The sequence below is a fragment of the Mycetomoellerius zeteki genome, unplaced genomic scaffold, assembly GCF_001594055.1.
Source record: "Mycetomoellerius zeteki isolate Tzet28-1 unplaced genomic scaffold, Tzet1.0 scaffold1624, whole genome shotgun sequence".
NCBI classification, from domain to species: domain Eukaryota; kingdom Metazoa; phylum Arthropoda; class Insecta; order Hymenoptera; family Formicidae; genus Mycetomoellerius; species Mycetomoellerius zeteki.
Window position 1 is genome coordinate 5,132 of NW_017256577.1, and position 808 is coordinate 5,939.

Genomic DNA, 808 nt, shown 5'->3' on the forward strand with positions numbered 1-808 from the left:
TCCCTACCCCATTCGGCCTCCTCCTTCTGCAGCATCACGCGCTCGCAGAAGCCGGAGGCCGCCTTCCAGGAGGCCTCTCTCCGCAACATCTCGCGAATGAGTGCCGGCAGAGAGAGATCTCCTCCTACCTGTTGGACGAGGACATCGCGCTCCGCATCCCACGCGGAGCACTCCGCAATGGTATGCTGCGCGGTGTCCTCGTCCGCGTCACAATGGTGGCAGTGTGGGCTGCGCTCCTTCCCTATACGGTGCAGGTACTCACCGAAACATCCGGTGAGCACCTGCGTGAGCTGGTAGGTGAGTTCGCCCCACCTTCTACCAGCCCACTCCTCGAGGCACGGCCTGACGGCCCCGACGGTCCAGGCCCCGTGCTCTGCTTTCTCCAAGCGGGCGCGCCACTCCGCGAACACCCATTTTTGTGCCATCGTTTTGTAGGCCTCGATCTCACGGTGCGCTAATACGCGCCCCTCTAGACGGGCCACGGCGACCTATCAGTACACCTCGGCCCGTCCTCTCGCGGGCGGCACGCCCGCCAACACCGTCGTCGCGTTATGCGACACCGTCCTGTACGCGCGGACGATGCGCTGGGACAGCCTTCGCTGTACCTGGCACACCGTCATCTTGATGCGGCTGTTGGTCGCCGCATCCTCCGACCAAACGGGGGCTCCATATAGGAGTCCAGCGAGGACGATGTACGCATAGGCGCGGTGGGTCGATCCCCTCGTCCGCTGAGGTTCAGCATCAGACCGGCCAACGCGTCGGCCTGCTTGGACAGCCTGGGAGCCAGCAGGTCGAAGTGACCGCCGAA

General features: G+C 64.5%; 1 protein-coding gene across 1 annotated transcript; it reads right to left on the minus strand.

The window, feature by feature from the left end:
- Positions 1–7: 7 nt before the first annotated feature.
- Positions 8–425, minus strand: LOC108721178 (uncharacterized; the record flags this gene model as incomplete). The annotated part of the gene is made up of 1 exon (XM_018445585.1): positions 8–425. A coding segment is annotated over exon 1 (418 nt), but the record flags the coding sequence as incomplete, so codon positions are not given.
- Between the last annotated feature and the right edge of the window lie 383 nt (positions 426–808).